At 40.2% G+C, this 25,799-nt stretch overlaps 1 protein-coding gene across 1 annotated transcript in view; it reads left to right on the top strand.

Moving 5' to 3' along the window:
* KIAA0368 (KIAA0368 ortholog) overlaps window positions 1-25,799 on the top strand; it is a gene marked incomplete at its 5' end in the record, with an annotated part of 47,449 nt that overhangs the window by 7,292 nt on the left and 14,358 nt on the right. The window contains 25 exons of the mRNA XM_010018873.1: window positions 1,304-1,385; window positions 1,642-1,761; window positions 1,939-2,024; window positions 2,288-2,366; window positions 3,419-3,468; window positions 4,007-4,073; window positions 4,180-4,302; window positions 5,402-5,505; window positions 7,348-7,471; window positions 9,377-9,457; window positions 10,194-10,422; window positions 10,962-11,053; window positions 12,790-12,924; window positions 14,995-15,160; window positions 15,580-15,752; window positions 16,224-16,325; window positions 17,755-17,878; window positions 18,843-18,988; window positions 20,075-20,129; window positions 20,888-21,002; window positions 21,465-21,530; window positions 21,778-21,895; window positions 23,726-23,893; window positions 24,644-24,723; window positions 25,495-25,600. Of these exons, the coding sequence (XP_010017175.1) occupies window positions 1,304-1,385; window positions 1,642-1,761; window positions 1,939-2,024; window positions 2,288-2,366; window positions 3,419-3,468; window positions 4,007-4,073; window positions 4,180-4,302; window positions 5,402-5,505; window positions 7,348-7,471; window positions 9,377-9,457; window positions 10,194-10,422; window positions 10,962-11,053; window positions 12,790-12,924; window positions 14,995-15,160; window positions 15,580-15,752; window positions 16,224-16,325; window positions 17,755-17,878; window positions 18,843-18,988; window positions 20,075-20,129; window positions 20,888-21,002; window positions 21,465-21,530; window positions 21,778-21,895; window positions 23,726-23,893; window positions 24,644-24,723; window positions 25,495-25,600 (2,791 nt within the window). The remainder of the gene's footprint in view (window positions 1-1,303; window positions 1,386-1,641; window positions 1,762-1,938; window positions 2,025-2,287; window positions 2,367-3,418; window positions 3,469-4,006; window positions 4,074-4,179; window positions 4,303-5,401; window positions 5,506-7,347; window positions 7,472-9,376; window positions 9,458-10,193; window positions 10,423-10,961; window positions 11,054-12,789; window positions 12,925-14,994; window positions 15,161-15,579; window positions 15,753-16,223; window positions 16,326-17,754; window positions 17,879-18,842; window positions 18,989-20,074; window positions 20,130-20,887; window positions 21,003-21,464; window positions 21,531-21,777; window positions 21,896-23,725; window positions 23,894-24,643; window positions 24,724-25,494; window positions 25,601-25,799) is intronic.

Here is a 25,799-nt window from a genome sequence, read left to right as displayed (position 1 = left end):
ACTAGAAATATAGTACTATTTAACTTTAAGTCAAATAAGTAATGTGAAATCTTCTCCATTTGAATCTATTCATGTGCCTCAATTGTGCCAGGGGAGATGATTCTAGTAGATGATGATGCACAGCGAGAATGGAATTTGCCATGGTGATAACATTGTCTAGCTTGAGGAACAACATCACTTAAAAAAACAAGATGTAATTTCTTTGTTCTCTGAAAGCTACATAATCTGATGTACAAAAGAATGTGTGCTACCTTTGTGGAGCTTCCACTTAGCACCCTATTTTGCAAAATAACTGGCAATAAAATACCTCATCTTTGTGTGTGTATTAGTGTTCTGCACACTGCGTAATAATCCCACTTCTGGGACAAAAATGACAGCCTGGTTAAGGAAGGCAATCTCTCCTTTGCTGCTTGTCTCATCTTTCCCTTTGTGTTGGTACTCTTTGCCTAGAGTGCAAAATACATGTGTGGAGAAAATGCATGTTAAATGCATTATCATAAATGTCTTTTACAAGAAATAAATAGCTCACTTGCTTGGAAATTAGTATCTTGGGAAGAGGTGGTTCTGTGTCCTCCAGTTTTGTTAAAGCATATATGCTTAACATTTTGTTTTCTGTAGGATGTTTTTTGGGTGTGAGTGTGTGTTCCAAACAGTTTTATCAGTAACTAGCATTAGATGGTTACTGGGGGCAGATGGGTTTGTCTGAGAGATAAAGATGAAATAGCCCTAGAATTAGAATACCCTCTTCTCTATTTAAATATCAAAGCACTGAGGTGGGTGAGACACTGGAACAGGGTGCCCAGAGAAGCTGTGGCTGCCCCATCCCTGGAAGTGCTCAAGACCAGGTTGGATGGGACTGGTCTAGTGGAATTTATCCCTGCCCATGGCAGGGGATTGGACCCGGATGACCTTTAATGTCCCTTTCAACTCAAACCATTCTGTGGTGGTATCTAGAATGTGGAGAGATTTCTTAACAGATGACCATTCTGTATTCAATCAGTGGACTACCATGGTTTATATGTCGTTTCAGTAGAAGAGAAGGAAGCAGGTAGGTTTCTCACAGGTTATTTAGTATTGTATTATCAAAATTATTTGGAATTGTATTGTCAAAAATTTGTAATAACGTCACATTCCTTATGATTATGTATTCTATGGATGTGGGAGGAGTGATTAGATGTCAAACTAGATGTATTAAAACTCTGTAAAGAATATGAATATGATGCAAAATGCTGTAAAGCATATACTTTAAACAATAGAGGTCAGAATCATAACATGTTGGTGTTCAATGTGTTTTTTTCTTTAGTTTAATTGACTGGAACAATCCTGCTATCATCAACAAAATGTATAAAGTGTATCTTGGGGATATACCACTGAAAACCAAGGAGGTGAGATTTGCCTTCAGAATTGCATACCTGCTTAATTTCAGAAGGTGTGATTTTAGTTGCCTAACTTTAGTTGGAGAATACATATATATTTCTTGAATCTGTCCCTTCCTTTGATCTCTGCTTTCACTGAACATTTTTGCTGTTGAATAATTTTTTCTGTGTCCCAGTGTGTTCTGATTTGCGAAAGGTAATTCAGTTAACTTAGAAAGTACTGCTGTCCAAAGATGCACTATATTATTTTAACTCTTTCTGGCAGGGATCTGTTCTGAAACCAGAAATGAAACGAGAGTCAGTCAGCACCCGTGTTAAATTAAAGATAGTTCCTCATCTTCTGCGATCCAGGCAAGCTGCAGAAACGTTCCCAGCTAATATTCAGGTAATGCTTATGTTGCAAAGCTGTTCTGTCTAATGAGCTTGACAGTATAGTTCATCCAGCACTTAAGGAAGGGAAGCACTGTTACTTATAACAGTGTTTAAAGAAGAAGGGGAATTAGAAAACCTTTAAAAGTAAAGCCAGTCACTCTGAGATCTGCTCTTTATTCCTTTTGGCCAGGTGGTTTATGATGGACTCTTTGGTGCAAACACAAATGCAAAACTGAGAAGTCTGTCCTTGCAGTTTGTGCATCATATTTGTATCATGTGAGTAATTCAGAGAGCACAATGTTTTTTAGCTGTTTTCCTAGAAGTCACTCTGTTCAATAAGTATATAGCTGAACTAAGAGCATAGGAAGAGTACTAAACCTCATAGAAAGTAGGGGTTTTTCTTCATTCCTGAAATATCTGTGTGTGGTTGCATGCATTAAGCTGTAATTTCTCATCTTAATGAAGTTGAGGTACTGAGAGAAGATACTTCTAAGGGATGCAAAAGATAATATTTTGTTTGTTGGTGTCTGTAATTGCAGTTGTCCGGAAAGTAAAATAAAGCCATTAGGCCCGATGCTTTTAAATGGACTTACAAAGCTGATCAATGAATACAAAGAGGTAAGCTGAAAGGCTCTTTACTCTAGAGCTGTAATTCTTCATATGAGTACAAGCAACGGACAAATATCTTTATGATGGAAACTGATAAATCTCTTTTTTGTAGTTGCCTAAGATGACTATCAAAGGTTAGTTTTTAAGGAATTTTGTTGGAAGGGAAGAAAAAAGGCTATATGGAAAAACTTCTATTTGTTTCACAGGTATGGGTAGGTTCTCAGACACTATTTGCAAAGTCTCAGCAAATAATAGAGTAGCATCTAGCTGCTGTTACTCATTACTCTAGAACACATAGGGGCCTCAGCTCCAGGTGTATACCCTGTTGTGACAAGCAGCTATATAGACCTGCTTGTAATACCTTCCATTCTGTCTGTGCAGAGACAGTATTGCTGTAGGAAGGGTGTCACAAACCGAAATGCAAGTGCCAGTCTGGTCTAAAGAGGTCTTTCCAGTGCCATTTCAGAAGGCAGACTCCCCATGATACTCCTTCATGTATTTTATGAAAGGCTGATGTTGCAGATGACCTCTTCTGCAGCTTTGATCCTCGGATGTGACCTTCTGGCCCTTAGTGTTTGAACATGTGGGCCTCCCTTGCCATTGGGAAGGGCATGAAAAAGGAGTGTTAAGGAGGAAGGAAGCCCGCATATAAGTGTGCTGCATTGGTCATCTGCATTGGTCATTGTGCAAACAGCTTTCTTTGTGTAAAACTGCTGTTTAGTGCCAGTGGGAAGTGTCTGTTTCTTTGCTACTGTTTCATATAGTTGCTGAATCTGGTTACTGTCTCTTGAAATACAATGATTAGCTGAGAGGAGAAGGAAGATTTAAACTTTGTCTCCATGTGCAATTTTCTGTTTCTTGTAGAAGAGCACACTGCATCTGTTCCTATCTAATGCTTTTATTCTTGGATACAGTTAATTTAATGTTCCAGGATTCTTTGCCCATGAAAGCCTGTTTGAGCACTTGGAAGACAGGATTTAAAGTAAATGTTTAATTGTAAGAAATGTACCTTTATGTATTCCTGGTTTTGCTGAATTTTATTTATTGTTTTATCATTCAAGGATTCAAAACTGCTCTCAATGGCATATTCAGCGGTTGGAAAGCTCTCCAGGTAACTGAAGCGCCACTTAAGGAATGGGACATTGACTCATTTTTCCAGAGCAGTCTGTTAATTTATCAGCGGCAAGCTTCGTGCCATCTGTCAAGTTTGCTGTTGAGTGTACAGTGCAAAGAAAAGCATTCTTCTTGTGACATCTCCAGAACTGTAGAAATATGTTTTTAGCTGATAGCTTCTCTAGCAGTGATTAATGGCAGCTCATGAATTATGCACAAAATTAATCCACTTTTCAGGATTGCCTTAATTTTAAGGAACGTACAGCAAAGACCAGAGGGCATGAAACTAGACAAGTGGTTTGTTCAGTGTTATGTTGGTAATCTAAGTGATTGTTCATAGAATATCTCGCTTTCCAAACTGTGTTTAAGAAGGGTGTGCTGCTCAGTGGTGAAAACAGATAAGATAGAGAAAACTTTCTGTGCTGGCAGTCTTGTTTGACAAATAAAATGTGGGATGAGGGGAAGATCAATGAAATGTGAAGCATTTCGATTTCAGAAGACGAAAAAACTTCATGAATGAAAATATCTTGTTTCAGCCGAATGCCTCAGCTCTTCACCAAGGATATAGCACTGGTACAGCAGTTTTTTGAAGCTTTATGTAAGGTGCGTGCTCGCAGGGCTTTGGGAAATTGCTAGTATTTTGTGCTGGTTTTGCTTAATTCTTGTCACTGCACACTGCAAAGTGAAAACTCTTGCTTTTGTACTGCAGGAAGATGCTGATACTAGGCTTGCCATTCAGGAGGCCTTGTCTATGATGGTTGGAGCATACACTAACTTGGAAGGAGCCCAGCGTACCCTAATGGAAGTTCTTGTAGCTTCTTATTTAATAAAGGTATTTTCAATGGAGTCAAAGTTAAATACTTAAAAAAAAAAAAGAGCTATTCATTGTTTTCCTTTTTACTGACACTTTTCCTGTAGTATTGGAACAGGTCTTTTTCTTACTGAATGTATTGGCCTATCTGGGAGAAGGGGGAGGGTGTGTACGCTCAGATGAAGTATTTTTAATATTGTATAGTGCCTGCAAGAAGGGTGACAGTGCAGTTTTCCATTTGTGTTCTGTTTTGCAAAGAAACAAAGTTACTGTGATTGTCTTGTATGTTTTTCAGTCTCCTAAGAAAACTCTGAGAAGTTAGATGCTTCAAGAACAGTGTCTTGTGGAATGTTTTGTGAAAGCAAGAGTCAGGTGGAAAGGATCATTCACTGTTTAGTGGGGATAACAGTGTGCTATGATTTCTAACATTATAAAGGAACCTCCCTTGGAACTCAGCCGTGAAATGCTAATCCAGAGAAAACCACACTTCACTGACTCTCTTACTTTACTGAGTATCTTGTTTGTGTTCAGAATTCCCAGAGGTCTGGATTTTCAGAAAGAGGTTTTTTTGTATTCTCTGTGTTTGCATGGGTACTCAGGGAGACTGTGGAGGTATATGTATTTCTAGTGGTGGCACTAGTAACTGTGTAAGAATATTTTCGTAATCTATTTTGCCTGGGTGTTCGGGTGATCTAGGCATCCAGGCAATACCCTTTTGAGACTATCTGAACCCAGTAGAGAGAGCAATAAACTAGCTAATGTTTCTTTTCCACCTCTGGCTGTGCTGCTTCTAAGTGCAGCTCTGTTTTGTGTAGACAGATGTCAAAACTGCCTGGGTTGGGCATTACAGATGTCTAAGAAATAGCAATAACCCTGATTTATGGTTTCCCCAAATATGCATGCATTTCATTCTTCATTTGTATATGTATGAGAAGCTAGCTTTTCTGTTCTGTCTCCTGCCATAGGAAGAGTTAGCAAGAACAGTGTTTAAAAACGTTCAAACTCTGACTCATGTTGGTATCAGAGGACAAAACAGATGACTGATGATTTACAAATGGTAATTGGTCATTAGTACATTCATTTAAAACTTAACCATATGTCTGTGTCTCTTCTCTTTAAGCCTGAAGTTCAAGTACGTCAAGTGGCTGTGAAATTTGCTAGCACAGTGTTCCCTCCGAATCATATCCCGTCCAGATACTTACTCCTGTTAGCTGCAGGAGACCCGTGAGTTGTTTTCCTTTGAAGTTATTTTCACATATATACCCACACATATCTGTATTTGCATCTAGTATATACTTGGTTGCAATATAAATGCATATATGAATCCTTGAAGGAGGGCCTATGCTAACATCACAAAGTTCAACAGGGCCATGTGCAAGGTCCTGCGTCTGGACAGGGGCAATCCCAAGCAGCACAAATAGAAGCTGGGTGGAGAATAGATTGAGAGCAGCCCTGAGGAGAAGGACTTGAGGGTGTTGGTTGTCTTCAATATGAGTTTGAGGAAAGTCAGCCTTATTCTGGGCTGCATCAGAAGCGTGCCCAGCAGGTCAAGGGAGGTGATTCTCCCCCTCTGTTCCACCCTGGTGAGACCCCACCTGCAGTATTGTGTTGAGCTCTGGGGCCCCCAACACAAGCGGGACATGGAGCTGTTAGAGCGAGTCCAGAGGAGGCCATGAAGATCATCAGAGGGCTGGAGCACCTCTCCTATGGCGACAGACTGAGAGAGCTGGGCTTGTTTAGCCTGGAGAAGAGAAGGCGGCTCCAGCGGGGAGACCTTATAACAGCCTTTCAATTCCTAAAGGGGGCCTGCAGGAAAGCTGGAGAGGGACTTTTTACTAGTGCATGTAGTGACATGGCTTTAAACTGACAAAGGATAGATTTAGATTAGACATCAGAAAGAAGCTCTTTTCTGTGAGGGTGGTGAGGCACTGAGACAGGTTGCCCAGAGAAGCTGTGGCCCTGGCAGTGTTCAAGGCCAGGTTGGACAGGGCTTTGAGAAACCTGGTCTAGTGGAAGGTGTCCCTGCCCATGGCAGGAGGATTGGAACTAGGTGGTTCTTAATGTCTCTTCCAATGTAAACTGTTCTATGATTCTATGATATGTATATTGTGTGTGATGTACATATATTGTGTGTACATAGGTACATATATAAAAACTCACTGAAAATTAAGTATGATAATTTGGAAATTAACCTTTACATAGGGGCATTCTTGAACAGTTCTGTGGAGATTTGTTATTGTGCCTTATAGTAACCTTTGGCTCAGATTCTGAGTCTGCTGACTGATCAGAGACTGCTGTCAGTGAAGCATTTTGTGTTAATGACCAATTGCAACTGCAAGGTAAAAATGAATTAACTGAAATCACCTGTACAGTAGGTGTTGTTTTTCCTGGCAAATTCTATCAGTCTTCTTTTAGCCTGTATTTGCAAAGAATCAGGAGCATGCACTTGTGAGAGTTGCCATCCTGCTAAGGAGTAGTTGACTCATTAAATTACAGCAATCATTTCACTTGCAGTTTTCTATTACTGCAATTTAAGTGGTGGGGCATTTTGCAACTTGCTTTAATGGTGCAGTTTTTTGTCTGTGTTCCTTGTAACTAAGAGGCTAAGCATGTCAACTGCAACAAATTCCTCTGTCATTGCAGTATGGGCACTGTTTCAGGAGTTGATCTGCTGCTAAGCAGATATTGATAAACCTAGTATGTGTCAGCTGAAGCTTGAATATAGGAAGTGGTGGGGAGGAGCAGATAGAAAAACAAGTATGTGGTAGTCAGGAGCTGGTGGTAAACACTAGCAGGATATAAGAAGAACAGAAGTGGGCTGATCCAGACGGTTTTGCAAAGGCCACTCATCACTAACCTTTTTATTCCTCCTCTCTTCCCCCTCCCCCTCTATTTAACAAGTTGTTAAATATTTTAAGGCAAGCTTTTTTATCCCTTCCTTTTAAAAAAAAAAAATCATCTCATTTAAAAACTGTTCTGTCTCCCCCAGCTTCCAAAGATATCTTATTGCTCATTAAAGGCCATTCTCTGCAAATAATATCTGTTCCCTATCTTTTCTTCTGAAAGGCGGGAGGAGGTGCATGGAGAAGCCCAGCAGGTGCTGAGAACATTTCCTGGTAAAAATGAAAAGGAGAGTTCTGGGAAGCAGATGCCTTCCTTCCCTGAAATGGTCCATTACATTCAAGATAAGGTATGGTGCTTCTGTCCCTGTAAATGACAAATACGTGTCTGATGCTCCAGCATGTATAATGTGTGGTCTTCCCTGTATCCATCTCCCTTACCTCCCCTGAGGAGTGAAGTTAGGTAAATCACATTGAAGACCACACGTTACTGCTTTGCCAAGATTAGCAATCTTCATTACTTTCTGCTGGCAGTAACTGCAAGAGATCCAAATGTTAAGTAATAAGGAGGCAAATCCTTTAACAAAGGGCTCATTTTGCTATGATGCTGTTTGTGCAGAAGATGTGTAGAGGGAGAAATCCATTGTTCAAGGGTGATAATCCAATGTGGTCGCTCACAAACATGTTTGTGAAAGGATAGGAAGATCATTCTCTGGTTGGGCTAGTGAAAAATGATATTGTGCATAAAACAGAAAAAAGATTCCAAGCTAGGAAAGGACATACTGGAACAGATTAAGAAGTCTGGTTTGTTGACTTTAAAGACTAAATTATTTATTTTAATTTCAAGTTGTGGAAATAATGGCCATTCGAACAGCCTTTCAGAAGTCTAGGGGAATGATTTTCCAAAACCTGTGCCACTTGAACTCTTACCTGAGAGATTCCTTATGGAATGTTCTGTGCTTTGCTGGTGATGTGCTTTGCTGGTATACTCTGCTAGTGTATGAAGTATTTGAAGACTTGTGAAAAAACTTGCATTTGTCCAAAGTACTGGTTATTCGAATATATGGAAAAAAAAAAATTAAGAAACCAAAATTGAGTTTTAGATAACACTGTTAAATTACTGTCCCCTTGTAGTTAATTTTTAAACTTTCCTTGACTTATGTAATGCCACTAAATAACTATGGATCAGCGTAGTTTAATTCCTAATGAGAAAATCAAGATTCCCATGCTCCTCAAGGTACATTTCTTTGAGTTATCTCAAAGTGTGAATTTTCACATATCGTGAATAATCTGTGGCTGTTGGAGATGTTTGAAAAGTTTGTATGCATTGATTGGCACAGCAGGCTGAGATGCAAAATGAGTTTGCATGAGTTAGCATCATCCTTCTCTCTCTCTGCAAGAAAGTATATATGAAAGAGTAGGACCTGATATGCTGGGTGTGGATGGAAATCCATTCTTCAAGGGAGTCATTGTTTGGTTCCCTAATTCAGGTTTTAACTGATGGTTCTGGATGTCATTGAAGTTGCTGTGTAGCAAAAGATCTGAGCGTGTTCAGAAAGATGAGAATCTGTTGACTTCAGCAGTAGCCAGCCCTAGAACTGATGTGTGTATTGCCCAGAGAACAGACCTGCCTTTTTGCAGCATTCGCAGTGGGTGTTGCTGGAAAGTCTGTTCGGATGGTTTCCTGCTGGAATACTCCTGCTTGTCAAAACTAACATTTCCATGGAAAGGAGTTGGTCGCTTGCTGCAGCAGCCTTCTACCTGGCAGGTGGCAGGGTCTGGCTGACATCCTGGGCTTGGTTGGTATGGCACAGGGCTCCCACCTCCCATACTAGGGAAGCCTGGCTGGTCTGCAGCCTTTGCAGGCAAAGCTGCTGTCGCCAGGCTTCCTGCCTGCCTGTCAGCTGGGGCGCCTCAGAGTTTGGAAGTTCATGAGGTATTTTGGTTTTAAATTCTAAAGCACTTAATTTTTTTCTCCTGAGAGGGAGAAAGAATGTTGTCCTCCTCCAGCCTCCCCTGCTGTTTTCTCTCATGAATTCAGTTTCCACTTTGAGTTGATAGGGACATGAAGTTGATGGACCTAAAACTACTATTACCAAGTGCACTGTGCCCTTCTTGTTGTAGAACTGTTGTACTTTTTCAGTTGCTAAGTGGAGGATAAACATAGTTACATCAGCAAAATTTCACTGTCCTTTCTGACATCTCTGCTGTTCATGGGTCTGAATGTTCCACTCTTAATATATTCTGTTGTTTAGGCCTCTCACCGAATGAAAACTCCAGCTAAATATACGACTGGAACTGCAGCACTGCCTTTCAATCCTGCCACTTTTGGAGAGGTAAGTGTCTGGATTTACGTCCTTATATATGTAGACCATAATTTATTTAGAGGACAGTGTAATAAGCTAACAGTTACCATAAGTCATCCTACATTCTAAACTTCCTCTTTGAACAGATGTTGGGATTAACTCTCCATTCTTTATCTGTTTGAACAGGATATTCATGGAGGTTGGGAGGAATGTTTCTGAAAGTGCTGCTCCACTGCTTTCTGCAGCATACCTAATGTAATAGCTTGTCAGATGGAGAAATGGGCAGTCCTGTTCAAAAGTCGCATTATGCTCCTTGGAGCTATTCTTTTCATAGCAGATTCCCTGCAGATTCAGTGATCTGTACACACAATCTCAGATGCAATGCATGGTCTGTATTAGCCATGCTTTGGGTTGCGTATGCATGCCAAATAGTACAGGACACGGGTTGAACCGCCTGCAAGGGGGTTGCATCAGCTGATGGTGAGCCAAAAGTCTGTGCATGATTTAATCTTCTGAGAGTGATGCAGGCACAGTAGGGTTGTCTGCTTACGCAGGCATGTTGCAGAAACTCATCGTAAGATTTGTTACACTTTATATTTGTTCCTGTCTCCACGCTGACTTTTCTGTCTAGATTTGATCAAAGAAGAAACTGTCTCATTTTGGTTACATTAAATGCAGTATATTCCCTGCTCTTTTATTTTGTCTTCTCCAAGTTTTTTTCCAGTGCTCATGCAGTCAGTATCCTGTGTTTTTCTTCTCTACTTAGATAGTTCTGTATCTGCGGATGTGTCTTGCTCACAGTGCAGGTGTGGTGCCAACCTCACAGAGCTTGGCAGATATGCAAGATCATGCTCCAGCCATTGGACGTTACATAAGAAACCTCATGTCTGGGAACCACATATCTTTATCTTCCTCCTCCTCTTCAAAAAGTGCAGAAACCAACCCTGTACATATGTATATTGGCCTTCTTCAGCAACTGTTAACTAGTGTTGGAGGTAAGAATCTGTGTGCAGCATTAGCTTGAAGAAAAATCTTCTCTTGCTAGAAGTGAGTTGCCATGTTCAGTGCTTTGAATTTGGCTGCAGCAATCACAGAGCTGCAACAGTGACTATATACTTTTCAGTTTAAACGTGTTCTCCTCTATGCTGCTATGTAGGTAGGAGAAAGCAGGACCGCAGAATTGCAGCAACGGTTGACATAATGCTTTAAAATTGTGAGGCTGCTGTCTGTAACAGTGATAACCAGTGAATGCCGTCTTCGTCACTCTGATGATAGTGTATCTGTGACAAGTGTAGTCTTAAAGCACTTGATGCCTTTAGAGCAAATTGCTACCAGAATGTTTGCTTCTATTTGTTTCCCTTGTATTTCTGAGGAAAAACTATACCCTATTATTCCATATTGTTTATTATCCCTAATGAATTGCAAATGAATGCTTTAAAATGCCTGATACTTCTTAACCTCTTTTTATTACTGTTAGACTGTTGTAAATGCTTATTTAATTGTTTAATAACCTGATTCTTTAATTACTCTTTAGGTTTGCCAGTCATGTATTGTCTTCTGGAAGTTGTTTCAGTGTATCCAGAAAAACTAGCCACCAGATTTGTAGACAAAATGGATTGGATAAAGGTATGTTGAAAATTTACATATTTTGGTTTATTTTTGCGGGTGGTGTGGGTTTGGCATTAGCAAAACCTAGCATTTTCCCATGGTGGAATGGAGTATTATTTCCAAGTATGCACTTAATTTGAAATCTGGTATTTCTACTTACAGTCAACACTTCATGAAATGTTATATGTGTAGCAGGATTGGAAAGCTACATTTTGGTTCTTTGAGTTTGCCAATTTTGTCAGTGACCTATATCTTCTGGGTAATCTGTCATTGATCCTGTTGATATAGTCAGCCAGTTTTTCCCCTTGATCAGAAGATCCATTAAATGGCACAAGAAAAATGAAAACAAAATTCTTCCAGTGGGAAGATGCGAGTGGCTTCTCAGAAAATGAGATTAATTAGATCCCGAATTGTTTTAGAGCCCTTTCTGTAGAGTTGGTTTTATGTTTTTATTAGCCTCAAACAAACAAAAAAAAAGATAAACTGCTTAAGAATAAGCCAAAGAGAATTCTGCTTTCCGGAGATTCTTTTCTCAGGCAGCTTCCTGCTTTTTCATGGTTTGCTTCAAGCATCCAGGGCTTGTTAAGCTCTTACAGGTTGCCTTCACTTTAATTGTGGGAATCTGACAGAAAATAATGCTTGGTCAAATTAAAGAAAAATTAGAATGTGTTATTATAATTTCTCCTGCTAATATCTGTGCTGCATTGCACTGTATACAGTTTACCACATCTCATTTAAGTGCAGGTCTGAACCTCAGAGGATTTAAACATTCTCCGTTTCAGTATTGTTTATTGCTTGGAGAAAAACCTGGTTTTTGTTTGGCTAGGTGTCCATTTACGAAATGAAGCTTCCTGAGGTGGTAACTGATAGTACCTCATTCCAGAAATACTGTTGTAAAACATCCTGTATGTGATTTCACTTCACCAAGTGGAAGGAGCAAGTCCAGGAGGTTGTTAAAAGTCAGCTATGTTATCTGATGCGAGTTTTGAGTTGAAGTTAGGGTTACATTTCATGAGCCTGACAGATCTTGTTTCTTGTTTGCTTGGCTCATTTTTGCTGCCTTTGTGGTGGCCAAAGCAATTCAAAGATTTGGGCATGAAATTTTCACATGAGTTTGTTGCATTATACATCAAATTAATGCAGGGATAAGGTTATATCTTAACAAATCACTTGATGCTTCCCAAGTTCTTAACAACTTAGATAATACAAGATCTCTAATACAAAGTGGAAGAGTTTGCACTGAGAGCTGTGGTTTCCTGGACAACTTTGGATTTTGTCACCATTTGATTTAACTGGTTTAACCTCTTGAGGTTTTTTTTTTTTTTTTGTTTGTTTGTTTGTTTGTTTGTTCCCCCCCCCCATCCGCTTGATTAATAAAAAGGAAATGGAAGCCTCCAGTAGCTCGTGTAAAATAGTGTCTTTAGGAGGCTTTTTAGCTCAATGTGAATTCGAAATGTGGAAGCTTTTCTGAACACAAAATTCAGCCAAACACTCCAGCAGCGTGTTTAATGCAGAGCTGGTGGGTAGCCCTCTTGTGGCTAGTGGTAATCTTCCTCCTGAACATTGAGCATTCGATGAATGCTTTGCTAAATTGAGTGCTTCCTTTCTTACTAAATGATAATACTGCTGGTTTAAAGAGTGGTTTCTGAGGTAAGTACTATTTATGTAGCTGCATGATACTTGTGCTTGTATATTGAAGCTCTGTATGAGAAGCTGCTTCCATATTTTATGTTTCTTTTTAAAAACTCCCGCAGAGTCTGATGAACACAAACAAAGAAGAAATGCGTGAGCTTGCAGCCCTGTTTTATTCTGTGGTGCTGTCTACCATGTCTGGAGATGAGCTCAGGGCCTCCTTGGAGCAGCTGATCAAAATGACAAAAGACAACCATGTAACTACCTTTCTTTGTCTGCTTCTTGTTTTTTCTTGTCTCATGTAACTGATAGGAAATCTCACAGTATGTCTGGGATGCATTAGCCTTAATCTGAGTGTAAAATTAACTAGCTGATACCCAGTTGGACTGTGAGAAGGTATTTTTGTTGTAGGTGAGTGCAACAGATCTTTAAATAAACTAATCCCTGAAGCTTCTGTTAACGTCAGTAGAAGGGTTTCCTGGAGGCAGTTCTTAAGCAAAGTCAACACCATCAGATATTTAACCAGTCTTAGCCATCTTAAATATTCCTTGTCCCATTGAATAGTAATGGATCAAACTACCTACCAATTTATGAGTTCCTTATTTGTGAGCAACTACAGGCACCCACAGAACTAAAAAGTATGGTTAATACCCCTTCACCTCCTGAGCCACAGCCACTCTCTGGCTCCTCATCAGCTCAGGGTCTTGTCCCACCAGCAGCCTTTACCCGGTGAGGTCCAACTTCTTCCCTCCCACTCCACATGGACTGCTCAGGAGCCCTCCACCACTGTATCACTACATGGTGGGTTTGCCTGTCTTCTCTCCTCCAGCAGCTCTTCCTGCTCCCATTATCCTTATCTCTACATTTTGCTACTGTGAGTTTGAAGGAGTCCTAAAATCACATTGAACAGGTTTCTGTGCTGGTGTGTCTTGAATCCTGAAAGGGAGGGGAAGTGCTACATTTTTAGGTTAGATTTCGCAACATATTTTTATATCAGTCTCTCCTAATGGCTTTTTTGGCCACCGTTTTACATCCCGGGTAATAGACTCAAATGCTGACAAGAAGTCCTGATCACTGTATGTTGTAATTAAACAGGGTTTGTTTTGTACCTGTGTGAGCCAAAGTGGTCTCATTGCTCAGTTTCACATAGGGTGCAGCTTCTGTGGTCACAAAGCTAGTACGGATGGGTCCCAGCCTCCCTGCTGCTGCTTTCTGCCCATGAAGCCATGGTTGACCTTTCACAGGGCATGGGTGAGAATAGGGAAGGATGTGAACCATGGAACAATTTCTGAGTTTGAGTTGGTGAGAGCTCTGGTTTGCTGCGAATGTACCAACCCAGCTGAATCAGGACAGACCAGGGGGGTGGGGGTGGTCTTAGTGGCTCAGTAAGGACTGCAGTGTAAATAGGTAGGTGAAGTGGAGAGGGGTGAAGGACCCATCTTCAGCTGGCTTTGCTGCTGCAAGACCACATCAAGGAGCAGTCTGTGGTGGACAAGCTAGATTGAGGATCCTGTCTGGCAGCACAGTTGCACTGGTCCAGCTTTTTGCAGGGTTGTCGTAAAAACCAGATACAGTAACTAAGCTGAGTTTAAGCCCCTGCCTCCTTTTTCTCTTTTTTTTTTTTTTTTTTTTTTTTTTTTTAGGTAGCATTTAGCTCAGCCTTATTTCTGCACAGAATCCTTTCACCTGTGGGAATGAGCACCATCATTAGACAGTCTCAGCACATGGAAAAATTACTATTCTTGACGCTTCATTGTAATAATTAGGTTTCACAGTCTGTGGCCAATTGAACTGTGTAAAGGCATTACCTTCTGTATTTGTAGGTCAAGTGCATTCTCATTCTTAGCAATGCCAGTCTAGAGTAATTCTGCTTTACTATTGTTTACCAAGGAATACATTTAATCCCCTTTAATCTCAGTATGTCCAATTTTTAAGTAAGACAGAGTTGTATTATTTTAGTGCGCCTTCATAAATCTCTACTTACAAATTAGATGAGTTGGATTTTTACTATTAATTTTTGCTTAGCTACCGAAGGGTGGGCTTTAGGAATGTCAGTGCTGGTGACAAATTCTTAATCTGTCCTCCTAAGCCTCTTCTAAATTTTGTTAATTTATCTTAAAGTACTCCATCCATCAGAGAGCACTAGAAATATCAAGCTCTCTGTTGTTGCACTATGTGTTAGAACTCCATATTAGAACTCAAGAGTTAGAACTCTTCAGGGTGCCTCCTCATCTGACTTGTCCATGTGTGTTTTTAAATCAGTGCTTTGTGCAAAGTGTTACTTACTTTGAAAATGAAATTTTCTGCACTATTGGTGTTGTTTCTAGAGCCCGGAGGTCCAACATGGATCCTTGTTGGCTTTGGGATTTACAGTTGGAAGGTACTTGGCCAAAGGGAAATGCAGAACAAGGGAACTACATGACATAGAACAGCCAAATATTGCTGTCATGCCGGATCAAGAACAGCTTATAAAGTCGACGACAGAGACAATAGGTAACTTCCTGCCTGTGACTTTGCTGCATATAACAGTTGTTTTTTGAACCACCCCAGGCTGAGGACTTTTATAAGATATTCAGCCCATTGATTCTGTAATCTTGAGTTTACTTTCTGTGACAGAATTTATAGTCTGTAAAAATGTCATCTTATTAGGTGTATGGATGTAACCCTTTTCAACAAGAATTAGGTAGACTCTTAGCTCATAGGCTAACATAGTAGAATTAGAGGTGGTGCCACTGCGTAGACTCCTCTCAGTGTCTCCTTTTACTTGGATTTTGTTCCAGCCTAATCCTTCCTACCAGCTGTAGAGGAGACAAATGCTTTGCTTCTTGCATGCATAAAATGTAAGTGCCTGCCTGCCCACCACTAAGTAATAAAATAAAATCCACGTCATCCTGTTTTTCTTTTTCCTGTAGGTTCTTTTCTGGACAGCACCTCTCCCTTTCTCGTGGTGGCTGCTTGTACAGCTCTTGGGGAAATTGGAAGGAATGGCCCCTTGCCAATCCCCAGTGAAGGACCAGGATTTACAAAGCTTCAGCTTGTGGAAAGCTTATTGGCCCGAATCCCTTCCAGCAAGGAAACAAATAAGGCAAGATTTTATAGTGTTGTTATGATTCCTGTTCATTTCTGGAATACTCTGTCCCTAGGTTTATGTATTACCTGCAAAACTCAGCCTCTCTTTTGAAAAAGAATTAGGCTTATCGTTGGTTTTAGTGAGTCAGAATAGTCTAAGGGCTTTCCACTTTTGTGTCACCATTGGTCGGATGTGCTTTTGCAGTCATAAGTAGGAGCTTAGTGGATGAAAACTACAAATGGTCTTAATTTTAGTTAAAAAAAAAAAAAATTACCTGGAAATAATCCTCAAAGGTTAACAAGACATTTGTTTTGATCTGTGTTCTGGAAAAATGGTGCACTGATTGATCTAATAAGTCATTTGCATGTCTAACTTCTGGTACCTTAAGTGAAACTTCAGCGAGGTTGAGAAAGTGGGTTGAAAGTATATCTTCTGGACTTACAGGAAGGTTATGTGATCATGTTTGGTTTTTGTTTGTGTTTTAAGATGAAGGAACGAGCAATACAAACATTAGGTTACTTCCCAGTGGGAGATGAAGGTTTTCCTCACCAGAAGCTACTGTTGCAAGGTTTAATGGATTCTGTGGAGGTAAGGCGCTATCAATGTATTATTCTTTATACTGCAGTGAGTATTTCTATTTGAATGACTTTTATATACTCTAGAGACAGGTTTTACAAGGGAAGCTATCTTTTTGTAATAGTCCCTCTGGATTCTTTGAAACTGCCTTGAAATAGAGTCAGGTAGGTTTGGGGCTTGTGAAATGGCTTATATGATGGTTTAAAAACTTGCCAGTTGAGGTCTCTGGGGTGAATATGTGTTCCCCTTCAGGAGGACTAACTAACTATATGTGTAAAATCTTAAGAGATTATACTAATAAAGCCATAGGTTTGTACTTTAGCCTTCAAAAGTACCCTAAAAATAGATAATACAAATATATCTTTTTTGTTATCTGAACTGCATCAGCTGATACAACTGACTTGAATTAGGAGCTTTGTTTGTAGGAAAACATGTATCTGTTGTCAGTCTAAATACATCAGTACAGTGTACTGGTTTCATGGTACTTCAGAGCTGCTGTACATGTTGCAATATACCAGACAGCAAAATTAAACAGTCAAGGAGATTTTTAGGATTCTTAATTTAGAGCTTTTTTGACCTTTCTTCCCTGTTCATACTGACACAGGATTAAGCATTGTCGAAGCAGCTATTGAGTATCAGGCTGGCTTTGCTAAGTACTCCAATTCTGTTTGCTCGAACAAGAATAGTAAGAATATTGTTTACACAAACATAAAATGGTGTTTCTAAGTGCTGTTTATCTCCTGTAATTGCTTAGGGACGTTACATCTTCCTTTATATAATACATAATTGGAAAAAAAACCCCACAACAGAACAACAAACAAAAAACAAACCAAGCCAAACCCAAACAATGTATCTTAGATTGCAGGAAGCTAAAGGCTTACCTCTCAAAATGTCTGAGCATTTTGTGCTTCCAGAGAGTAAGGAAAGCAATCTAGAAGGTACCAAGCAGGTACGGAAATCAGTGCTTACGGCTCAGGACAAGTAAAGCAAAGTATTGTCTGAATTCTTTTAATGTGAATAACAAATTTGTGCATCTCTTCTGGTCAACTTCTGGATGCAACTTGAGGAGAATCTTTTACTACAGCAAAGCTGCAGTAGTTTTTGTTAGTGCCTGGCAGTCTTGTTCTAATTTGTTTTGTTTTGATCCTGTCTCTCCAATTCTTTCTGTGCTGTGCTCTCTAAGTTGAACTTCTGCAGAGACAAATGCTTTGTAGGAAATACACTTTAAAAATAAGTGTGGATATCCTAGCTCTTACCACTCCTTTTGGAGAGTCTGGCACTGGATAAGTTTCCATCAATCTCAATGGGTGTGAGCTGCCACATAGTCTCAGAAGTTCACCAAAAGTGTACTGGGATTGGGACTGTGGTTCTGTGGAGTAAATGTCAAAAGTTTTGGTGTGTGTTCAATTAGCAATGTCAGTGAGGCACTTGTATTTTTCAGGCCAAACAAATAGAGCTGCAGTTCACTGTTGGTGAAGCTATTACCAGTGCTGCTGTAGGGACAAGCTCGGTGGCTGCACGTGATGCATGGACAGTCACAGAGGAGGAATATATCCCTCCTTCAGGTAGGCCTTCCTCAACCCAGCCCCTGTATTAGGAACGTAACATCTCACAGTTCTGGTCTAACACTGGCCTTCATAACTTTTTCTGTGGTGTTTGATTTATAATGGTAGAAGTAAGAGACATTTTGTGTTTGTTCATGCTGATTATATGAAGGTCGTTTCACCTCTTCAAGTCTGTTTGCTCAGATGGTAGAAGACTTTTTTTCATGTGCTGTTTACATGTGCTGTTAAACAGCTTCTTGATATCTAACATTGCCACTTGACACTGAATTTCTTTTATCTTTTCATTTTGTTTTGCCAGTTGGATTAGTTTCAGATTTAACATATATAAACCTTTTAGAATAGCATTTTGAAGCCTGCACTGGGAAATAGGGTTATGACATTAAATTGCAAGCCTTCCCAGCAACTTGGAATTATATGATCAAGTGACATTTACATGCAGTAAATGCAGAAATTTTATTTGACTAAAATTCTGTACCCACTGAAATAAACACATGAGGAAATACTAGCTTCAAAACTGGCAGCTGTAAATACCAGCCTCAGACCTGCAAGCAGGTTTAGTAATGTTGTGAGTGTGGTTTTAGATCTCTTAAGTGTACACAAAGCTCAGCATGTACAGGACAGGGTAGAAACTGAACCCTGCCACTGCTCCAGAAATTTTGAGTCCTAACAAAAAGTACACAAAGTCTTATATGGCGTGATCAGTACCTCTTTTTGGCCACAGGCTCTGAAACACATTTATGAAGGGCTAGGAGGACTCTATTCAGTGTTTCTATTAGTAGAAATACTTTCTCACTGACTCCAGTGAAAGCTTCTCCTAAATAAGCAGAGATTAGGGTGTCATACGGGTACTCGTGGGCTGATTAGATTTTTTCATTGTTGCTGCACATTATGTTGAAAGTAAAGATGAGTGGGTCTGATTTTCAAAGCTCCCTTTCTCCCTTCCACCTTTCTTCTTTTCATATAGATTTGAAAGGGAATGACGTGGTTCCCTGGGTCCTAGACCTTATTTTGAACAAGCACATAATCAGCCCCAACCCACACATTAGGCAGGCAGCTTGCATCTGGCTTCTGTCAATGGTGAAGAAGCTGAGCACACACAAAGCAATTAAGGTAAGAAATACGCCCTTTCCTAACACTGGCTCCTTGTCCTTATTTTTGCCTCTTGCTTGCTTTCTCTCCCTTCCTTCCACTTCACATCCATTGCCTTTTTTCCCCTAGTGCTGCTGCAGTCCTTACTGAGATTTTTTTTGAGACATGGCTTATCTTTTGTTACTAGGAGAACATACTAACTGGCAGATGAATGAGTCTCTCTGGCACCTTTGTAAACTTCTGACCTGTCACTTGGGTCAGAGTGAGCATAGTGTAAATGGCTTTTGTAAGGTGAAGGAGCAGAACATCTTGTCTTGTGAAGGAGAGGGTGGGGTCTGTACAGTTTTTAGGATTTATTTTTGGAAAATGTTAAAAGGAGGTCTAGGAGGGGAAGAAGGAGGAGAATTTCTGGACTCATCTGTTTTGGAGTTTCTCACAACTTTTGGTACCAAGGTGCAACTGTTGTGTGATGCATGTATTTTTGGTGTGCTTTGAGAACCTAATATTTAGGGTGCTTGTCTATAATGAGAGAATGTAAAAGATCCTATATAGGGACTTAATAAAGCCTTCCCAACCAAAATGTGCTCTCCCTGCATAGAGGTACTACAGACTGTGGTGGGACCATGTAGCCATCTTGTGCTGTCCAGGTAAAGAGCTTTGGGACAATAGCTGCTTTGCAATTGTAAGCTGTTATATGTAAAACCTTGCTGCATATTATACTCATCCAAACAATGGACCTTGTGGGAGTTAGCCAAATCCACTAGTTTGGGGATGAAGAAAAGTGTCCTCACACAGGACAGCCCCATCTTGCTGCAAGTCAGATTTATGATGCATTATTGATATGTATTTGGCAAGGAAAATAAAATATGTTCATTAATGGTATGGTAGCTGTAGAAAGGTGCTGGAAAAATAACTTACCTTCTTTGAATGTCAGTCAGGCTGCTGCTTACCTGTCTGGAAAGGAGAGCAGTTCTTGTTGTAGATGTAGCTCAGATAGGCAGCTCCACTGATAAAGTAGCCTCTGCTTATCTATTAGGAACTTGAGACCCGACAAAGGATCCAAAATGTGAGATAAAAATAATAATTTCCTTTTTTCTTATCTTACAGTCTCATCTCAAGGATATTCAAAGTGCATTTGTTTCAATTCTGTCAGATAGTGATGGTAAGTGCTATCACATGTTAAGGGTGATGTCTTTTAGTGGGTGTTTAACAGAATGGAGGGAATCTTTGAACTGGCAGAAACTTACCTACACGCTCTGTCAGTCAGCATTAAAAGATTATTGTAGAAATGTCCCATTTCTTAGGTAATAGGAATGATTTCTAGACACTGCATATAGAGATAAGAAGCATAGCTTTATCTGTGCTTTGCTAACCAAACAAATCTTTTTCTGCATTTACCCCTTCAAACTGTAATAACAGAAAATGTTCATTGGTTCTTCTGCTCTGCTTTGGACTGTAGGATGTGTGTTGCAGAGTTCTGTATGGACAGGAACTTTAAGCGCTCTTTAAGCTAACAGAGTTTGGCTTGTAGGTCTACCCGTGGCAACTAGTGGAAAGGGTGGTAGCTGGCAGCCTATCCAAAGCTCACTGAAGTTGAAGAGAATGTTACCATTAACCTTGCTGGACTTCAGGGGCCCGCAGTATGTTAGAATACACGGCTGTTGTAATTCTCTCTGCTCTTTCCAAACCTGCAGTGACAATATTATCATGAAGATGTCACCTAATTCAGAGCAAATTGTTGCTTGAGAATGCAAAGCTTGTGTCTTGCCAGACTGGATCTGCTCTAAAATGGAGACCTGTGAACTGTAGCAGAGAGTTCTTTTTGCTAGATCATGATTTTTGTCGAATCTTGGGTTTGAAATTTGTGTGTTCCTTAATTAAATGCTTGTCTTTAATTTTACCTTGTAAAATCTCTTGCAGAGCTTAGTCAAGATGTTGCTTCAAAAGGTCTTGGGCTGATATATGAACTAGGAAGTGAAGAGGATCAGCAAGAGCTAGTCACCACACTTGTTGATACCCTTATGACAGGGAAAAGGTACGGTGAGCTCAGAATACAGTGAGAGTTCTGAACTATGTGTTTGATGGGAACAAAAATGTGCTTCTAGTGTGTGGAAAGAGATGTTTCGAGGTGAAGGGCATGTCAATATCCCCGTATTCCCAGTGGGGCAAACTGAGACTTTTCATAATTCATCCTAGAGTTGTTGTTACTGATGTTGTTCTGGTTTTGTGCCATTCAACAAAGCTTCAAAATTATTCTCATAACTATTCAGCAAAACCCTCACTTTCTGCAGCATCTGTTTAACACTACACATGATACAGGTTAACGAGGTTCCTTGCAATTTGTGTAGATTTGCACACCTGTATGTTTTCTGTGGGACTGGAACTGGAAGAGTGGGAAGATATTGAAGTAATAAAGGAAAACAAACTTGACCTGTAGCATGCAGTCCATTCAAGGTAGATTTTTGGTAAAGCTAACACTGGACCTCTTTTCTACCAGAGCCAAACATGAGATGACTGGAGAAACTGTGGTGTTTCAGGGTGGCCTGAGTAAAACCCCAGATGGGTAAGTTTACTGATGGTCTCAATGGCAGACACAAAATCAGTGCTGAAACAATATTCCCTTGCTTATAAATCTACTTCCTGAGCTTTTTGTTCCTCCCTGTTCTCTGAGTTACCGTAACTATTTACTGGTGGTGCAGATAGGGTATTCACTTCTCTCTGCTGTAGGCTGTGATTTGACTATAGCTTTACCTATTATTGCATTTGTGTAGCTAAAATAGTGACGCAAATTTCCCTTCTGCTTTCCAAAGTCAAGGCCTTTCTACCTACAAGGAGCTTTGTTCGCTGGCTAGTGATCTCAATCAACCAGACCTGGTGTACAAATTCATGAATCTGGCCAACCATCATGCCATGTGGAATTCTCGAAAGGTAATTTGCTGCTTTCATTCCCACTGTGAACTCCAGAAACAGTAACTGCCTTTCTCTAGCTCTGGTTATATGATATGTGATAATTGCACGCAGAGGACATTTGTTGATGCTTTGGTGTCAGATCCAATGCAAATTTACATGCCTGAGGAACAAATTTAGGATTACTTGAAATTCTTACAACAAAACATTGGTATCACAGGGTTCGCATCATCCTACATTCCCCTCTGAATCAACTGTCATCCTTCCCTTTTACTTTTGAGTGCACTTAGGGGCCAGGTCTTCATGTGACATAATATTTTCAAAGCTGGATGAATTTTCAGATGCCAGAGTGACCTTTTTATGTAACAAGGAAGAGCAAAAAATATTTAGCAACAAGTTGCGAAAAACCAATTGACAATACACAAGTTTAATCATTGTTCTGAGGAGCATCCTTTTTTAACTCAAGTCTTGATATTTTAGAGCTACTGGGACCTTTAGCAAAGCCAAAATACTCTTGGATCCATATCATGCTGAAAAAAGTAGCATCATAAACTTGAAGACTTAAGTACACTTTTTAGAGCTTTAATTTGACTGTTTTTTCACTGGCTTTACATAAGCATTGAAAAGCTTTTGTCCAGGAAGCAGGCAGAGCACCTTTTGTGTGCTTTCACGCAGAAGACCTTGGTAGCTGCATCTACTGTATTACACCTTTCGGGCTCTTTTGTGCTTGTTGCCTTACGTTTTGAGCCTCTGGAAACACCACTTGGTGCAAAAAGAAAAACGCCCCCAGCATTAACATCCAGAGTTTGACAAGTCAACATGCCTCTCAAGGCTTGCCTCTCTTTGCACTGCGACTTGAGAAGCACAGGAGCAGTTAGGCTCCTGACCCTCATGGAGTTTCACCAGCCAGGATGAGTCAAGAAATTTGACCCAGTGACTGCAGGCTGGGCTTTGGAATTTAAAGTTTGCAGAATCATTTAAGTTGAAGGGGCATCTGGAAGTCTGTGCTCCAGACCTCCACACAAGAGTGAGGCAGAGCAAACTACTGGGGGCCTTGCAGATGATGCCTCCCTTTTCTTTAGACTTTCTGCAACCTCTTGCTATTCACAGCAGTGATCCTGACTGAAGATGTGTCTTTATTACTCTTCCTTTTTTAGATTAACCCATACAGCCATTCCTGTCCTGTGAAGTCCTTAGAGTGGGGTTTCGAGTGGCAGCTTCTGATGCTGCAAGTCAGGAAACATTAGAGGCACTCACTGCATTGCCTGTATTGAGCAATGTGGGCTTGGGCTGTTATGCATCAGTTCCACTGTGTTAGATTTGAGAGTGAAATTGGGAGTGGTGAAGAAAGAGGAGAGTATGGAAGAATATTTGAGTTTCACTATAGACAGAGGCAAAATTACAATCCCCAGAAATTTCAGGTTGTAGAGATGAAGAGTTGTTTTATTTTTAGTTTCTCAGTTCCTAAGTTATTCCAGTCCTAAGTGTAGGGAAGCAGTGGCCCACGCTTACTGGTTTTTCCCAGAAAGAATCTTTTTTTTTTAAAAACATATTCAAATCTTCATAATTTTAATTCTCCACCACCACTTTTTACAAACAAGGTCAGTCAGTATCTTGAAATGAAGGTTGGAGAGAAGGAACTTCAGTAGTAATATGTTGACTGCTGAGTGTGATTGCTTAAGATCAGTATGGTACTGTAGCACTGATGGGGGACTGATTCTGGTAACGTTCTAGTCCTTTTGATTTGGTCTAAGTCTAAACTGTGTCAATTTGCCACTGACTGTGGTGTGCTCAGGAACAATAACTGAATGAAAGAGCATTGTTTCAACAAATACTCTCTTGTAATTTCAGGGAGCAGCTTTTGGTTTTAATGTGATAGCTGCCAAGGCTGGAGAGCAACTGGCTCCATTTTTGCCCCAGCTTCTTCCCCGGCTCTACCGTTACCAGTTTGACCCCAACCTGGGGATTCGACAGGCAATGACCAGCATTTGGAATGCCTTGGTCACCGACAAGACGATGGTGAGTGAGCAGCAAAGTGCAGAATGGTGGGTTTGGTGTTAGCCAGCAGCATTTCGGAGATCCTCATGGGACAGGTGCATCTTGTGAAAGGAGGGGTGTGTAGAAAAGGGTGAGGTATTGTCCTGCAGAGAAAGAGGTGCTTGAATCCACGGATGAGCTGGAGGGTGCACAGAGGAGGATGCTCCTATATATGAAGGGATAATCACAGACCTTGTTTGTGCAGCTTGCAATAAAATCTATGGTTTACTTAGAGTGGAGTCTTTCCACATTTGGATATTGTTTTCATATTGCTTATGAGAAGCTCTTCAGGAATTCTTACAGCCTAAGATGCCCTTCCTAGAGCAAAAGCATCTCAATATGGTTCCTCAGTTTTTAAGTGGGAGGAAGCCCATGGAAAGCAGCTCCTCCGAGACAAGTTTCAGGAGTAAGTGATTTTTGTGAGATGCCATTGCTGTAAATCTGTGCTTGCTGCTGCACCTAAACAGTTGAATTGATAAAGGACTGAGGGACTTCCTCTTTTCTTGTCACCTCTGTCACATTAAGCTCTCAACCAGTGCTGGAAAAGGCATGTCTAAAGCAAAGTCAGAGTAAGTTTGCATGGGGTCACATCTAGGAATCATTAATTCATCTGCTCTAGCTGCAAGCAGGTTGTACTGGTTCAAAAGAAACATTTTTCTTCTTCAGAGTACAGGACAAGGATGGATAGTCCATACTTGTTTCATTATTTTGTCTTTTTTTTTTTAATAATAGGTTGATAAGTACATGAAGGAAATTCTTGAGGATTTGATCTGTAACCTAACCAGCAGTCTGTGGAGGATCAGGGAATCCAGGTATTGCTAGAAAAAGTAACATATTTTTCTTTGAACTCTGTCCTTTTCTTCACCATAAGTTTGTTAAATTGAAGAATTTGAGGGGGGAGGAGGACACATCCTTTCATCAAGACAGAGGCTGGTCTTGTAGCCTGCGCTTGAAGTGTAATACAGTCTTGAAGCTGTTTGCTTCATTGAGCCTGAAATTTTTTATTGGATATGGCTTGAGCATGATACTAAACAGCATTGGCTAAAGGAGGAGTTCTCTGGTCACGAAGTTCTTGCCTATCTTTGGACCTGAAATATTGCTTAAGATTAGAAAACCTTGGCAGTCTAGCTATATACATGCTTGGCAGCAGGATGCCAGTCTGTATCTAGTTTTTATTAAATTGGTTTTTTGTTTATAATGGTTCATAGTTACGCTGTATTGAAAACTTGCATTTTAATTTCAGTCCTAGATTTCAGACCATTTTGGTTTGGTTTTGTCCAATACTCACAGAAAAGCAATCTGGAAAAACTTTGTAATTGGAATGTTTGCGATAGCAGTTTTCGCCACAGCAGCCTTTCTCACTTGCTGTCACTCATTTCAGATTTCACCTGACTGGCCGAACATTTTTTTTCTCTACTAAAGGAGACATTCTTATGATGGCGCACATTTAGGTTTGGGGAAAATAAGGAATGTGAAGCAGTTCTTATTTTTAAACCATTTGCTTATGCGTATAAACGTATCTGTGTATACATCTATAGCAAATAAGTACACCGTAGGAAGGACATAAAATTTCTTGTTTGCAGCTGTCTGGCACTGAATGACTTACTAAGAGGAAGACCTTTGGATGACATTATAGACAAGCTTCCAGAGATCTGGGAAATACTATTCAGAGTGCAGGATGACATTAAGGTAATGGAACTGATAATTGAAAAGGGATCTTCAACAGAAAGTGCAGTGATCAAGCTTTGAGATGTTTAAAGAGAGAGATTCTCTGAGAAGTCAAGTTGAAGCCAATGGGAGTTTTGGGTATTAAGCAGACAAGAAATTCAGGCCTCTTGCAGTTAAAATTTCCATGCCACATTGGAAATTCTTTGTGTATTTTAAATGT

The sequence above is a fragment of the Nestor notabilis genome, unplaced genomic scaffold, assembly GCF_000696875.1.
Source record: "Nestor notabilis isolate BGI_N333 unplaced genomic scaffold, ASM69687v1 scaffold1577, whole genome shotgun sequence".
Taxonomy (NCBI): Eukaryota; Metazoa; Chordata; class Aves; order Psittaciformes; family Psittacidae; genus Nestor; species Nestor notabilis.
The sequence above is the reverse complement of the archived record's forward strand: the minus strand, read 5'-3'. Positions and strand labels throughout refer to the sequence as shown.